Source organism: Dermochelys coriacea, chromosome 10 (assembly GCF_009764565.3).
Source record: "Dermochelys coriacea isolate rDerCor1 chromosome 10, rDerCor1.pri.v4, whole genome shotgun sequence".
Lineage (NCBI taxonomy): Eukaryota > Metazoa > Chordata > Testudines > Dermochelyidae > Dermochelys > Dermochelys coriacea.
The window spans coordinates 11,703,627-11,716,713 of NC_050077.1; the positions used below are offsets into that span (position 1 = coordinate 11,703,627).

A 13,087-nucleotide genomic window follows, 5' to 3' on the forward strand; every position below is an offset into this window, starting at 1 on the left:
CCGGGCACAGGACGGGGGTATGTGTCAGGGTCTCTTCCCCCCCCCAGGGGCCGGGCGCAGGAGGGGGGTATGTTTCAGGGTCTCTTTCCCCCCTAGGGGACGGGCGCAGGAGGGGGGTATGTGTCAGGGTCTCTTCCCCTCCCCTCCCCCCGGGGCCGGGCGCAGGAGGGGGGTATGTGTTAGGGTCTCTTTTCCCCCCTCCCCCCCAGGGTCCGGGCGCAGGAGGGGGGTATGTGTCAGGGTCTCTTCCCCTCCCCTCCCCCCAGGGCCGGGCGCAGGAGGGGGGTATGTGTCAGGGTCTCTTCCCCCCTCCCCCTTAGGGGCCGGGCGCAGGAGCGGGGTATGTTTCAGGGTCTCTTCCCCCCCCAGGGTCTGGGCACAAGAGGAGGGGGTGTCAGGGCTGTGTCTTCCCCACCACCACCCAAGGGAGCCAGTCACAGGAGGATAGGGTGTCAGGGCTGTTTCTGCCCCCCCTCCCCCACCTGAGGAAGCCGGGCAAAGGAGGCGGGGGTGTTGAGATCTGTCTCCCCCCACAGCCAAGGGAGCCAGGCACAGGAGGCTAGAGTGTCAGGTCTATCTCTGCCCCCCCGTCCCCCACCTAAGGAAGCCGGGCGGGGGGGATGTCAAGGACTGTCTTTCCGCCCAACCCAAGGGAGCTGGGTGCAGGAGGCGGGGGTGTCGGGGCTGTCTCTTCCTTCTCTCCACCAACTGGGAGATGGACATAGGAGGTGGCACATTTCTGGGCTGTCTCTTTCTCTTTCAGTTGAACTGGGGGTGTCAGGGATTCCTTGCTCCTCTCAGCCTCCCCAAATGAGTTGGGCAGGGGAAGGTGTTTGTCAGGACTGCCTTCTCCCCTGCCCTCACCCCTGAAAAAATGCTGAGAAGGAGGCACGTCAGAGCTGCCTCTCCCCTCTGGACAGCTGGGCTGGGGCCATGTAGTGGCATGTACCAGGGCTGCTGCACTCCACCCATTTCCAAAGAGGACTACGCACTCACAGTGTTGGTCTGCAGAGATGCCTCAGCCAGTCCCCTTTCCCAGGGACTTGGGCTGAGATGTATTGATGTGCCCTCCCCATATCTTGGTGATTACCAAGCAAACTAACTTGCCCAGTGACTCTGTGGATCATGGGGTCTGTTAGGACCTGGCTTACTGGACTAGTCTTTCCAAGGTTTTGACCTCAGGCATGAGTCGGGTCCATTCTCATCTTGTGCTTAGCCTGCCTCCTTGTGTAGGGAGAGAGCTGGTAGTGAACTCGCGTATCTTGGCTGAGGTTGGGGCCTGCCTGTAAGGGAAGCTGTTACCACTGGAGGGTAGAGGGGGCTAATGGATTGCAAAGTCAAGCAGTTTTTATACTGAATGAATTGTGAACAAGACCACAGTACATTCAGGGCACTGTTTGCATTTGTTAAAGATGTGGATACATTTTTAATGGTTCCCTTCTCCATAATTTAATCTGAAAACCAAATAGTCTAGTAAACCGTGGAACAATTTCACTGGGAGTTATATAGCTGGACACTTTCATAGCTGCTAAAATGAATTTTTTTAGTGTGTTTTGTTTTACTGTGGCTATGTAAGTGGATTCAGTGACACTTTAAACACTTGGTGAAATTTATGATGCAGTCTGCTAGGTACTGTCATCATAGACAGTCTGGGCAGACTCTCCAGGATGTGGACCACTTCTCCTTTCCCAATTGAGGCAAGCCAAAAATAAATTCTAACTTGAAAAAGATATTCAGCTGCATTTTCTTAAAACTTCAGCATTGGGAGCTGCTCTTAAGATCATGACGTTGGGTGAAACTTGCAGCACGTTCTGCTATTGTTAGTTATGCAATGAGAATGGGAGGGAGCTTCTGATGTATCTTATTTAATTGTTTTTAATATGTTTTTTAATTCACTAGACTCCTGGTAATTAAAGATGGGAGAGAGAGTTGTATGATCATCTCAATCTCTCTGAAAGGCAGGGTATAGCCCCCTGAAAGCTGATCTATTGGATATTAATCAGATATCAATTGCAGAAGGACACTTCTCTGCCAATTTTCTCTTTGAGGGAGGAGAGAGGGATACAGTTAGTTAGAGCAGCTTCAGACAGCTGATCACTAATTATTGTTCTGTGGATAGTGTTTTGTGTCCACTTGAAAACACACAAAGGTAGAGTTAACAAAAAGTAAGTAGGTTTTATGCATGAAAGAAATAATAAGTTTGGTAGGATTGCTTCCAGCATCAGGTATGTGCGTCCTTTTGTTAACCCTACAGATATGGGGTTACTGCATTTCTCTCCCCACCACCCCTCGGCCCCCGCCCCATGGTCATGTTTGTAAAATAAATCTGGGCTGTTGCTGCCAAGGACCAGTGTAAGAGATTAGAACGAGTGTCTTTGTGAGATGGTGTTTTATAGTGCCAGAGAGCAAGCTTGGTTAGGTGTGTCTGTTGTGTAAAGTTCTGATCTAGCTGCTTTAGGAGGCTTATAATGATGAAACAGTGATGGTGTTTTGGCATAGGCTGTTTCTAAGCTGATTTTCTGTCTAGTACTTCTGTAACTGACTGACCTGCTCATCTTCATTTGTCTTCCTCTGACAAATATTGTATTGTAAACTGTGGGAGTGAATTGGGTTTTAGTGAGGGAAGCCTTGGCTGTGGAAGGCAGGGTAGACTGGAAGAACTTGAACCATTACTTTTATCTCTAACATCGTGGTGTGGATTTGATGGTCTCTATTGAGTTTGAGATGGTTGAGCTCCTCTTCTGTAAACCACCATAGTTTGGCTGTGTATGATCTAGGAAGGCCAAAGACTTCTCTTCTCTACAGTAGTGAGGCTTCAGACAGGCTGTTGATTTTTTTTTTGTAGAGGAACAGGTGGACTACTAATCTATTTGCCTTTCCTTGTCCCTAGAATGAAAGACACTTTTTAACAGAATCTAGTTATAGAAGGTTAAAAAGTAACTTTTTTATTATTGGTGCAAGTCACTCTTTCAGAAAATAGCTGGCACTGGTAAGTTAATTTTTTGGTTGTTTATGACTGTATTGCAGCTTGTTTGGAACTGATGATTATTATGGCTAGTCCTGAAAGCCAAGTGCACTGCTAAATCCAGATGTTTATTTTTCTCTAGTGGTAAATCTTTAACTGTGTGTGCAGACCTTGTGCGCCAGAGAGGAGAGAATTGTACCAGTTGCAGGCAAGTGGAATTTGCAGTCTCCGCTCCCCCTGATGCTTTCAGTTTTGAACATAAAGTCTGTAAACGCACGGGCTGGGAATTCTATTCTTCAATAATATTTGGAAGCGGGGTGAGAGATTGATTTAATTGGTGTTGTCTCAAAACTCGTCTTTTGCCAATGCACTTATTTTACTGTATGATAAATCTATAGTTAAAATACTTTGTCCCTAGTTTTCCTCTTAGATAGCCGCTTCATGTGCAAGGGAGGAAAGAAATGATAGCAGAGCAGGATAGTTGTTTCCTTTGGATGGGGTTCTCCAGGCCTGAGTAAACGGGGCGATGGGGACTGCAGAAGCTTGACAGCTTCTAACTTTAGAACTACTCGTGGAATGTACCTAATGCAGTTTCATCTTACTGGGGGATTCTAGCAAGGCTGCTGTGGCTGGTGACTTCCTGAAAACCATGTTCAAACAGGAAAGTCTTTTGGGCAGCAGTTACATGCCTAGTCATTAAGCTCAGGTTATCTTTTGAGTTTAGGGGGCTAAGCTTTGTTTCAGTTACTGTTTACTTGCTTTTTATCTTCTGTCACATCCATACCGTAAGAGCAACAGTTTATTGATCTTGAATTGAGGACTCAAGTCTGCACTGGCCATGACTTTGCTCTCTCTGTAGTCCATGGAAATATTCCTCAATGGATTCTTTCCTATAATCCTGTTATTTCTCCAATTTGTAGATGTATCTTAGTTAATTATTATTATTTTTATTATTGTAGTTGCACATTGGGACTATGATCTTCTGCCTTGCTTGTGGATGGAATGTGCTCTGTGCACAGTATAAGGACTCCTTGTATTACCGAGACTTGGAAAATCACGTAATTACTTGGAGAACAAGCAGTATAGTTGAGTGGACAGGGCACGAGGCTGGGGCTCAGGAGGCTTGGGATCAATTCCTTGTTCTCTCACACAATCACTGTGTGACATTGGACAAATGATTTAATTTAGCCACAGGTTTCCCTTCTGTAAAATGGGGAGAATACTTATCCTTCTTTGTGAAGCATTTTGAAGTCTGTGTCTGAAAGGTGCTGTAGAAATGTGAATTATTTTATTAAACAGTCTTAAGGTAACGCACTACCCAAATGTTTTGAGTGGTGCCATTAACTCCCTGCCTGATCCACAGAATCAGAAGTGAAGGCTGGAGCAGCCCGTGCAAGTGCTAAAGCTCCAAGACACAGGCTTGAGACTAAAAGGTCTTCACCAGGAATGTTTGGGTTGGAGAGAAATGAAAAGTGAAGAGCAAGATCTTGCTAGTCCCCACATCATAAATGCTTTGTAATTAACTATTATGGAATTGAATAGGTGTCCTTTTTGGGTGTGTGTGGCAGGTCGGTATGGGATGGAGGTTGCAGGCCGCTGTATGTTGGAGAGAAGGGAGGAGCAAAGACGATATAATTCACAAGCCCTCAGCAAACAGAAGTTACAGCTGAAGGGAAACGTAATGGATAGCTTACTTTGAACCTGGTCAGAAGAATGCCTTCTCTTTCATGTTGAACACAGACCTGCATAGTAAATAGAAGATTCTACTGAACAAAGTGGACTAGATTCTCCTGGGTCTCGTCCTGGTAGATCAGATGAATTTACAGGAGACTTAAAAACAAGAAAAACTCCAGACACTTGAGTATCAAAAGCATGCTAGGCCCCTTGATGGGGGAAGGAAGAGCTTCCTTACAACACGCTTTTAGAGTTACTGTTTTCTCTTTGACATTTCAAACTATGCAAGACCTTTCAACATAAGATGAGGGAGGGAAAACAAATTGAATTTTCAGTTGGGGGACAAGCCAGATGTTCAAGGAAGGTTGGTATGGACAAGGAAAGGGGGAATTAAGAGGTGAGGGAGAGAGAGGGGTTAACTGATATAGTAAATAGATGATAGGTTTAATCTGTAACTCCTGAGGTTTTTGTGGAAGAGGAAGGGACATGCTGATGAATGATACTTATATTATTGTTTCAATGCTCCTGGCTCAGAAGTGTGAGTGAAACATCTGTTTTTGCCAAGGGGAAATCTGAGGTCTCCCCATGCATAAATGTACAGCTCTGGCTTCCCTCTTTTGAGATGTGAAGCCACCTCTTCTCCCTGAGGCTTTGACCTGTGATAACGATGAGGAAATTTCAGCTTCCCTTCCTGAGGGGCTAGCTTTGTTGCTTCCAGAACATTTTTTGTCTTCTTGTAGGAAATCTGCTGTTGCTAACATAATAAATACTTCTATGGCACCTTACATTTCAGGATGCCTGAGCCCTTTAAAACCATGAATTAACTCAGCCTCAAAACACCCTAGTGAGATGGGTAAAAACTAACAACTCCCTATCTGTAAAATGGGATAACAAAGTTTGGAGAGTTTGACTTGACAGAACTTGCCCAGGAATAAAACTCCTACCCCTTGATTCTATGTCCTGTGCTTTAACCACTAGACCAGGGATTGGCAACCTTTGGCAAGTGGCCCATCAGGGAAATCCGCTGGTGGCTCGGGACGGTTTGTTTACCTGCAGCGTCTGCAGGTTTGGCCGATCGCAGCTTCCACTGGCCGTGGTTCACCGTTCCAGGCCAATGAGGGCTGTGGGAGGCGGCGGCCAGCACATCCCTTGTGCCATGCTGCTTCCCACAGCCCCCATTGGCCTGGAACGGCGAACCGTGGCCAGTGGAAGCTGCAATGGGCTGAAACTGCGGACAGTGCAGGTAAACAAACCGGCCCGGCCTACGAGCGGGCTTTCCCTGATAGGCTGCATGCCGAGGTTGCTGATCCCTGCACTAGACAAACTTCCTCTTTTTCAAGTAAATATGCGTGCACGCATGCATACAAAATTGATGTAGTGTAGCAAAGCGACCTGTACTTGCAGGTGGAATTTGCATAATAAAGACTTGCAGGTCTTGTGATCCTATAGATGACCAATTATAGAGAGTGCAAATTGGGAGTCTTCCTGTCTTGTTGGATTAGATGTATGCACACGGGGAATTTATCAATGAACTGCCATTACTGCAAGGGATGGACGGTATCCATGACTTTTTTACCCAAATTTGTGTATGCTGACATAAGAGTGCAAAAAGAACAGCTTCCTTTGAGTTATTCTCTATGTAAAGGGATGGATTGCAGAAGGTAGCTAAATTCCTTCTGTTTGTTACTAACACTCCCTTATGCTTTCATGGAGCACTTCATACCTGATGTCTCTAGCATATATACTGTGCTATATATAAACATTACTATATGGTGGTCTGCTGAAATCAAAGGGAATGTTTTCACAGGTGTAGCTGTACAGCTCTACACAGGGCATACATAACAAGAAGGGTTAAATATTTTATTATTTCCAAGGGAGTGCTTTTAACTTCTATCAGTTGGCTGAATGCAGCTACTCATACCAATCAATTCACACCATTATCCACTTGTCCTGGCTAAGTATCTTGGGTCTGTTCTTAAACTGGTTTCTTTGTCAGTAGAGTGAAAAATGTTGAACAGCGTTAGTGTGTTGTTCTGTAGGGTTAATATTAATTCCCTGGTAGTGTTTTTCCCAAAATACTGGCAGCTGTTCTGAAGTTATCCTTTTGTGTTCTCTGACCGCTGGTCTGAGAATGCAACCAGTACAAGTGCAAGTTTAACCTACTCGGTCACCCAGGTTGTATTACACATGCTGATGTTTTTGAACAATTATTGTTAATACTAGGGCTGTCAAGTGATTAATCGTACTGTTAAACAATAATAGAATACCATTTATTTAAATATTTTGGATGTTTTCTACATTTTCAAATATATTGATTTCAGTTACAACACAGAATACAAAGTGTACAATACTCATTTTATATTTATTTTTTATTACAATTATTTGCACTGTAAAAAAACAAAAGAAATAGTATTTTTCAATTAACCTAATACAAGTACTGTAGTGCAATCTCTATCATAAAAGTTGAACTTACAAATGTAGAATTATGTACAAAAATAACTGCATTAAAAAATAAAACAGTGTAAAATTTTAGAGTAAAAGTTTGTTTACATTTATAGGAAATAATGCCCTCTTTTTATTTACAATGTCAACAGAAAGTGAGAACAGGCATTTGCATGGCACTTTTGTAGCCGGCACTGCAAGGAATTTACTAAACGTTCATATGCCCCTTCATGCTTCGGCCACCATTCCAGAAGACATGCTTCCATGCTGATGGCGCTTGTTAAAAAAAATAATGTGTTAATTAAATTTGTGACTGAACTCCTTGGGGGAGAATTGTATGTCCCTTGCTCTGTTTTACCCACATTCTGCCGTATATTTCATGTTATAGCAGACTCGGATGATGACCCAGAACATGTTGTTCATTTTAAGAATACTTTCACTGCAGATTTCACAAAACACAAAGAAAGTACCAACGCGAGACCACGCGAGACCTCTAAAGATAGCTACAGCACTTGACCCAAGGTTTGAGAATCTGATGTGCCTTCCAAAATCAGACAGGGATGAGGTGTGGAGCATGCTTTCAGAAGTCTTAAAAGAGCAATATTCCGATGAGGAAACTACAGAACCCGAGCCACCAAAAAAGAAAATCAACCTTCTGCTGGTGGCAGCTGACTGAGATAATGAAAATGGACATGCGTCGGTCCGCTCTGCTTTGGATTGTTATCGAGCAGAACCCATCATCAGCATAGACATATGTTCCCTGGAATGGTAGTTGAAGCATGAAGGGACATATGAATCTTTAGCGCATCTGGCACGTACATATCTTGTGACGCCGACTACAACAATGCCATGAGAACACCTATTCTTACTTTCAGGTGACATTGTAAACAAGAAGCGGGCAGCATTATCTCCTGCAAATGTAAACCAACTTGTTTGTCTGAGTGATTGACTGAACAAGAAGTAGGACTGAGTGGAATTGTAGGCTCTGAAGTTTTACATTGTTTTGTTTTTGAGTGCAGTTATGTAACCAAAAAAAAAATTATACATTTGTAATTTGCACTTTCACGATGGAGATTGCAGAGCAGTACTTGTATGAGGTAAATTGAAAAATACTATTTCTTTTGTTTATCATTTTTACAGGGCAAATATTTGTAATAAAAAAAATATACACTGATTTCAATTACAACACAGAATACAATATATACGAAAATGTAGAAAAACATCCAAAATATTTAATACATTTCAATTGGTATGCTATTGTTTCACAGTCCGATTAGCACTGCGATTAATCAAGATATAAATTTTTAATCATTAATTTTTTTGTTAATCATGTGAGTTAACTGCTTAATCAACAGCCCTAGTTAATACACATTTATGTGTGTGGTATCATAATTTACATATGCACAGACATGGATGCATAGACAATCTTGCAATTTAAATAAGTTACAAAACATTTCAGGAGAGATTGGGTCTGGGGATTATTGATGAGGAGAAAGGATTTATTGAAGAAGTGGGTGTTAGGCAGGAGACTAGGAGAATAAAGGGGTGCTTGATAATAGATGAAGACAGGAATAGTAATGCAAGTTTTAGGAGTAGCGTGCCTAAAATTGTGATGGGCAACACATGTCTTGCAGAGATACTCAAGGTGGGGTTTCATTCTGCATTTTTTTCCCTAGTGTGCAGTGTAAGCTCTAAACCCCATGAGAAATCTTAAGGGCCATTCACATTATTAACCCTTTGGAAGCTGAATACTTTTCATAGGGTTGCTCTGAACATTAATTTGGGTGGATTTATGCCAGTGTTCTGAGGGTTACAGCTAAATGTTGGAGGATTCAGGATTCCTCCAGCAGGTTCTTTTCCTCAAACTTTGGACACCCATCTTTCCCTTCCTGTCTGTTTCTAAGGATTGCCATTTCTTGCTGAACCTCTAGTTTGGAGGAGTGCAAGTGTCTTATAGTGGAATTTTTGCTTTAGTTTATATGTCGGCAAGCAGGATGATGGGGAGTGAATACTGGCAGACGGAGGAGGGGGTTCTACATTAGTGTTGGTTGACCCTGTCCTCTCAGGAAATGGGTGGTCACATTTTAACCAGTCTCTGGTTAGAAGATTGTTTTCCTGTCATTCTTCCTCTGAACATGAGTTACTCACATGACAGCACAGAGAAGCATGGAGTTCTGTGTGAGGTGCTAAGATAGCCCTGAGTCTACACACGAAATAAGTTATTTAATAACCTGAAGGTGGAAAAGGGTACTCTCAGTGAATTGGGTTTAGATATGGAGCGGGGATAAGATAAGCCCTCTCTACAATGGGATGTTTAATTGCATGTTTTTATAGATTCACAGATTTTTATGGCCAGAAAGGACCATTAGATCACTTAGTGTCATCTCCCTGTGTATCACAGGCCCTAAATTTCACCCAGTTATCCATGTATTCGCTTGTGTTTGCTAAAGGATAACTTCCAGAAAAGCATCCAATCTCCATCAAGAGATGGAGAATTCACTTAACATTTCAGCCCTTGACCTGGGGTATATTCTGCATCTGGAGACAGTTACTTGAAAGCATGTTCTTGCGCCAGGCTTCTTTAATCTGTAATTTGGAACAAGCACTGGGGAATTTATTATGTAGATGGTGCTGTCTGTGTACACTGCACTGGGAGAACTGTGCCACATAGAAAACCAGTCCCTGTCTCGAGGAGTTTCCAAGCTAAATGCACAAGAGTGTACAAATCAAGAGAACAAACTCAACTGTCCCAGTATGGTCACGATTGTTGTTTTGATTTTAACAGTATGGGATGATTTATGTCTGATGGGTACTGTTGACTGAAGGCATTTAATATCATTGCCAAGCTGAAGTGGTACTGCCTTTGATAAAATATTTACTTACCAAGGTGCTGCCCTATCAAAGATGAAATGGGGGGAGGATTCTTCTACTGCATTAGAGAACCTGCCTTTTACCTCAGTATCTTTGTCCTGACCTCACTGTCTTCTACCTCTCCTTCCCTCTTTTCTAGTCCAGTAGAAGCCTTTGTAGCATCTGTCTCTTGGCTGGAAGAACAGATATGTTGCAATGTCATCCATGAGTAAACAATATTAACATTCAGTCAGATTGCACTGATTTCTTCCAAGTTCTGGCACGTAAATCTTCTAGACGCTATTATATAGGCAGTTGCCAGGTGACTTGTTATCCTGAGCAATGCTGAGGTTTCAAGGCTCGCTTCTTTGAGTCACATTATCAGAAATCTGAAGAATAACTAGACTTGTGGGGTATGGTCACTTGTCCTGGATTTGGTTTGCTTTACTTAAAAAAAAAAAAAAAAAAGTCCAATATCTGAGGAAAACTGAACAAACTGCCCAATTTCTATGTCTTGAAGCAGTGTGTTGGTGGAATTGCAGATGGACTAGTTTTCCGCTTTATCCGCGCTTACAGCAAACAGAATGTAAAGCCTTATCATAAGGACAGGGCTTTCAAATTAAGATAAGGAGCCTTTGATTCTGCCTTCTGTGAATTAATTTCCTTTTCCATACCCTGGTGTTATACAGTTTCCTTCTGTTGAGCTATTGTTCAAAGCTCCTCTAAGTCACTGGAGGATGTTAACATCTATTGATCCTAAAGCAGCCAGATCTTTTCTGCTCACAAACGTTTAGCCCAGTTCAGCCAGGTGGTCCAGGTCCTGCCTGCTTGGAAGGATAGCATGGTTATAGCTTCCCTTTACAGTGGGATTGGAAACAGGAAAGGAATCTCTATTTCCCTTGACCCGGGAAGCATTTATATGAATTTACCTGTTGCACAGTATGTGTAATTATGCAGTAAAGTCAAGCTGTTTAGCTGAGCTGCAATTATGTTGTTTAGTAAGGGAGTACCCCAGATTATTATCCCCTTTCTGTATTAGGTTTTTCCCCAGGGAGGTGGTCTGTATTTCAGAGCCATTCTTGATTCACTGATAATGTATTGCTTAGAATTATTGGGGAACCTGTTTGTCCAAGCTGCACAGCTGGATGCTTGATTTCATTGTAAGAAGCTGCACCACCTAGGATGCATGACCCTTGGTGCAGGAAGTTGGAATCTTACCCAGAGCTTGCTCTGAGTAAAAATTTGCCCAGTTTGCTGCCCTATTCAAGAAGCCTCTTGTCTGGAGCTTCAGTGCACAAAGGTGCTAAAGTTATTAATGGGACTAATTAATTTCCACATACCCCACTATACTATCATAGAGAACAATTACGTTCTGTCAAGTGAAGTGCCTCCTTTCTTTCTAGTGACATGTGAAAGTAATATTTTAATTCCTACTCCACAGTGTAAAATAACAGTTTCTTTCCTTTCACAATTTGTTCTAGACAGGATCCAAGAGTGCTGAGCTAGGTATTCACTTAGCTTGGCAGATTCTGCTGCGGTGGGAGCTGCACAGACAGGAAATGCAGGCCTCCTAGCTGATTCACAGAACAAATCTGGCCTGTAACAGAGAAGCAGAGCTGGCTTCATGACTAGGTATAATAGGTGATGCTCAGGGTGTTGTGCAGAGGGAGGTACTGAGTATGCTAAGAGTAGGGGAGGTAGTTAAATGGGCAGAGCCTCTTGTGGAAGGAGTGGCTTGGTTGCTCTTTTGACTTGGTGTTGAGGTGCCATGAGAGGACATAGCAGAGGACAAGATATTTTAAGGCTCTTTCTTTCACTCAGTTTTTCTTTCAAAAACAGCAATTTTCTCTTCTTTCTTTTAGACTTGGCAAAGCCTCCAGTAATTGAGCCAAAGAATCCAGAACAGCTGCTAATGCAGACGCCCCAAGGAAACCCGCTGCTGCTCTCCCACACCCTACAAGAGCTGTTGAGCAAGGACACTGTGCAGGTGGAGCTTATACCTGAGAAGAAGGGCCTCTTTCTGAAACATGTGGAGTATGAAGTTTCCAGCAAGGTAATGCGGGAGAACATCGGTATCTGTGGGAGAATGTGTTCCCTCAGGAGTTTCCATGCAATTGTTTAACCTGGATTCAAAAGCCAGATCTTTTTTTTTTTTTTTTTTTTTAATCTGTTCAATGTATTGGTGATGCTGGTTTGAGTCAGGCATTCATGGAGTATCTTTTACAGTTTTGCCACTGCAGCTTAATCCTAACCTCTGCTTTTCCGATACTGGGCCTCTCCAAAGCAGGGACTGACAAGTACTGTTGTCGTTTTGTAAAATGAATGGACATCCTCTGAGGACTAGAGCGTAACTAACAAACTCCCTTGAAGACTAGACTATATATGAATGCACATATGGCACAGCTAGCAGCAATGCAGGTTCTCCCATGCCTCTCCCAGTTCACTTCCCCAATCCTGACTGTAGGGACCACCTTTGGAGCAGGACGGGAGTTCAGTTTCTATGTCCCATTCAATTTTTATCCCCTTTGTGAGACTGCTCACTAGTGTCTTCTGTGATGGTTTTTTTTTTTTTTCTTTTTCTGATGAGGCTATCTGTCCCAAGAGCACCAGCTCACTCCACACAGGTCACTAAAGAAGCAACTGTCTGACAGTGTTGTAGCAGTTTTCAGTCACTACTGCCCTCAGCCAGAGTCACCTTCGGATCAAAGGTTGAGAGAATTCTTATCCCATTACCAATTCCCTGAGCCATCATTCTTCCAACAGTTCTCTTTCTGTGTAATGAGATTCTTCATAAAGAGGCAGTAGCTGTGCCTTGGGCATCAGCTTAAATCTGCAAGAGCAAATCAGACTGCTGATTGCAGAGCGGATATGAGGAAGCCCTAAGAGCTGTATCCATTGTGCTCCAGTTATTAATCTCTGGTTATTTCTGAAATGGTACTGCTCTGCAATAAGAACTAGCAGTGTACAATGCACATGTAACATGGATGGATGTGATGACATTTAGTCTTTTCAACATGCTATTCCATCAGCCAAATGTGGTTTTTAAATGACTTGCCAACGTGCCTTTCGAGTGTCTCTCTTTGTGTGCTACATCACTCATTTTGGACCCAAATTAATCTCCAAAACCTGGGTGTTCTCATTGTTCATTCCTGCAAC

General features: G+C 43.1%; 1 protein-coding gene across 2 annotated transcripts in view; it reads left to right on the forward strand.

Annotated features, from left to right (window-relative positions):
- SNX8 (sorting nexin 8) overlaps window positions 1-13,087 on the forward strand; it is a 30,399-nt gene that overhangs the window by 1,297 nt on the left and 16,015 nt on the right. The window contains exons 2-3 of one of the 2 annotated variants that reach the window (XM_038418562.1): window positions 11,413-11,563; window positions 11,794-11,984. In XM_038418562.1, coding sequence (XP_038274490.1) covers window positions 11,844-11,984 — 141 coding nt within the window. In that variant the 5' untranslated portion in view covers window positions 11,413-11,563; window positions 11,794-11,843. The remainder of the gene's footprint in view (window positions 1-11,412; window positions 11,564-11,793; window positions 11,985-13,087) is intronic. The other variant, XM_038418561.2, reaches the window with a different exon arrangement.